The sequence below is a fragment of the Emiliania huxleyi genome (genome assembly GCF_000372725.1).
Source record: "Emiliania huxleyi CCMP1516 unplaced genomic scaffold EMIHUscaffold_96, whole genome shotgun sequence".
NCBI classification, from domain to species: Eukaryota; Haptophyta; order Isochrysidales; family Noelaerhabdaceae; genus Emiliania; species Emiliania huxleyi.
The window spans coordinates 244,853-247,620 of NW_005194878.1; the positions used below are offsets into that span (position 1 = coordinate 244,853).

Here is a 2,768-nt window from a genome sequence, read left to right on the forward strand (position 1 = left end):
CCCCCCCCCCCCCCCTCTCCCCCCTCAAACACCCCTCTGCCCCGGCCCCACCCCGGCGCGCACGCGCGGCCGAGCGCGGCGGCGACCCGGGACGCTGCCCCCCCTCCCGACCCCGCGCCGCAGGTCGACATCCCCGAGCGGCCGCCGCTGAGCGAGGAGGTTTGGGGAGATAGGGGGAGATAGGGGGAGAGATCGCATCGCATCTTGCCCGCGCTGCCGTCTCCGCTCGCCCACGCCGCACTGCACAGCACTTGGCCGTTGCCGCTCAGCGTTGAGCCCGCCGCCGCCGTGCGCGCGTCCCACACCTCCAGAGTATCGAATCCAGCGTGGGTTCAGGTCCCGTGTGTGGTGTGGTAGGAGCTCGCCGCGGTCCGCGCGTCCATCGAGGAGCGGGAGCGCATCTCGGCGGCCTACGAGGCTGGCGAGGCGGCGACGAGGGCGGCGGCGGCCGAAGCTGAGGCGGTCGAGAAGGCGCGCGAGATGACGCGAGATTTCCCGAGATTACCCGAGATTACCCGAGATTACCCGAAGCTGAGGCGGTCGAGAAGGCGCGCGAGATAGAGAGGACGGGGAAGGGCAGCCAGAGGCTCGGACTTGGGCACACACACACACACACACACACTCACACCACGCACACACACGCACACACACTCACAACCGGCACTAGGCGCGCGCCGTGGTCGCCACCAAGGGCGCCGGCTGGAAGGTCTCTCCGGCCGACTTTGAGAGGATCGCGGCTGCCTAGAAGCGGAACATCTCCCCGTATCTCCCCGCATCTCGTGCCCTAGAAGCGGAACATCTCCCCGTATCTCCCCATATCTCCCCATACCTCGTGCCCTAACAAGCGGAACATCTCCCCGTATCTCCCCATATCTCCCCATACCTCGTGCCCTAACAAGCGGAACATCTCCCCGTATCTCCCCATGTCTCCCCATACCTCGTGCCCTAACAAGCGGAACATCTCCCCGTATCTCCCCATATCTCCCCATACCTCGTGCCCTAACAAGCGGAACATCTCCCCGTATCTCCCCACATCTCCCCGTATCTCCCCACATCTCCCCGTGTCTCTCCACATCTCCCCGCATCTCCCCATCTCTGCCACATCTCCCCGTATCTCCCCCCATATCCCCCCCCGTACCTCCCCGTACCTCCCCATATCTCGCGCCTAGAACCAGAATGACGCACTCTTGTCTCCAAAGCATCGAGAGGGCACACACTCCGCTGCAATCGGCGCGTAGCCCGCCATGTTCATATATGGCGCACTCTTGTCTCCCCCCATATCTCCCCATATCTCCCCCCATATCTCCCCCCGCCGTGTTCATATATGGCTGCAATCGGCGCGTAGTCCGCCGTGTTCACTGCATCCGTACCCCTCTCGTACACATGAAGTGCTCTGGACACTCTGCACGACACCGCCGCCCTGGGCCCCGAGGCCGGCGCCTCCACCCACGCACACGCGCATGCACATGCACATGAAAAAGCACATGCACAAGCACACGCACATGCACACGCACATGCACATGCACATGCACAACATGCACATGCACAAGCACATGCACAAGCGCATGCACAAGCACATGAAAATGCACATGAAAATGCACATGAAAATGCACATGCACACGCACAAGCACAAGCGCATGCACAAGCGCATGCACATGCACAAGCACACGCACATGCACATGTTGCAGGATCCTGTCGGCCGCTCGCTCGAGCGCTGCCGGTAAGGCGGAGGCGGCGGAGGCGGCGACCGCGGCGCTGCTCGACGAGCTGCTTGCGGCGGCGGGAGGGTCGCTTCTGGTGCGGGCGCTTGTGCCGGACACGAAGGCGCGCCGCACATGTCCCCATATCTCCCCCATATCTCGCCATATCTCCCCATATCTCGCCATATCTCCCGAGACCAAGGCGCGCCGCATATTTCTTCCACATCTCCCCACACCTCCCCACACCTCCCCATATCTCCCCACGCCTCCCCACACCTCCCCACACCTCCCCATATCTCCCCACATCTCCCCACATCTCCCCCACACTCCCCCACACCTCCCCACACCTCCCCGCACCTCCCCACACCCCCCCACACCTCCCCACACCTCCCCACACCTCCCCACACCTCCCCACACCTCCCCACACCTCCCCACATCTCCCCCATACCTCCCCCCCATCGCCCCCACATCTCCCCCACATCTTTCGCGGGTGGGCGCGCCGCGGATCGCCGCCGCCGCCGGCCCCGTTCCGCTGTGCGCGGCGTCTCTTCACGCCTCCCAGCTGTGAAACAGGTGCGCGAGGAGCCGCCGCCATGGGCCCGCGCTGACGCACCACACGGCTACCTCTCGGCGCTGCTGCCCTGCGGTGCGCGGCCGTCGTCCTCTTTTTCTTTTCTACGGCCCCTTCCTTGTCTTAGGCGCTGCTGCTCTGCGGCGCGCGGCCGCTGCATTTCCTTTCTACGGCCCCTTCCTTGTCTTAGGCGCTGCTGCTCTGCGGCGCGCGGCCGCTGCATTTCCTTTCTACGACGCCTTCCTTGTCTTAGGCGCTGCTGCTCTGCGGCGCGCGGCTCGCGCAGAGCATCGCCGCGGCGAGGAGTGCGGAGGCACTACCGCACCACCCACGGGGCTGAAGCCACACTGGGTTCGGTACTCTGGGGGTATGGGACTAGGCGAGCATCGCCGCGGCGAGGGGTGCGGAGGGGGGCGGCGGACGCGGGCTCGTGCCGTCGCAGGGGCGGAGTCGCCCGTTAACGAGTGATAGTCACATCTTTCGCTGGTATGTTGACA

General features: G+C 65.2%; 1 protein-coding gene across 1 annotated transcript in view; it reads left to right on the forward strand.

The window, feature by feature from the left end:
• Positions 1–2,768, forward strand: part of EMIHUDRAFT_466248 (hypothetical protein) — a gene marked incomplete at its 5' end in the record, with an annotated part of 10,893 nt that overhangs the window by 975 nt on the left and 7,150 nt on the right. Inside the window, 5 exons of the mRNA XM_005756610.1 lie at positions 124–159; positions 358–462; positions 668–706; positions 1,726–1,797; positions 2,274–2,346. Coding sequence (XP_005756667.1) covers positions 124–159; positions 358–462; positions 668–706; positions 1,726–1,797; positions 2,274–2,346 — 325 coding nt within the window. The remainder of the gene's footprint in view (positions 1–123; positions 160–357; positions 463–667; positions 707–1,725; positions 1,798–2,273; positions 2,347–2,768) is intronic.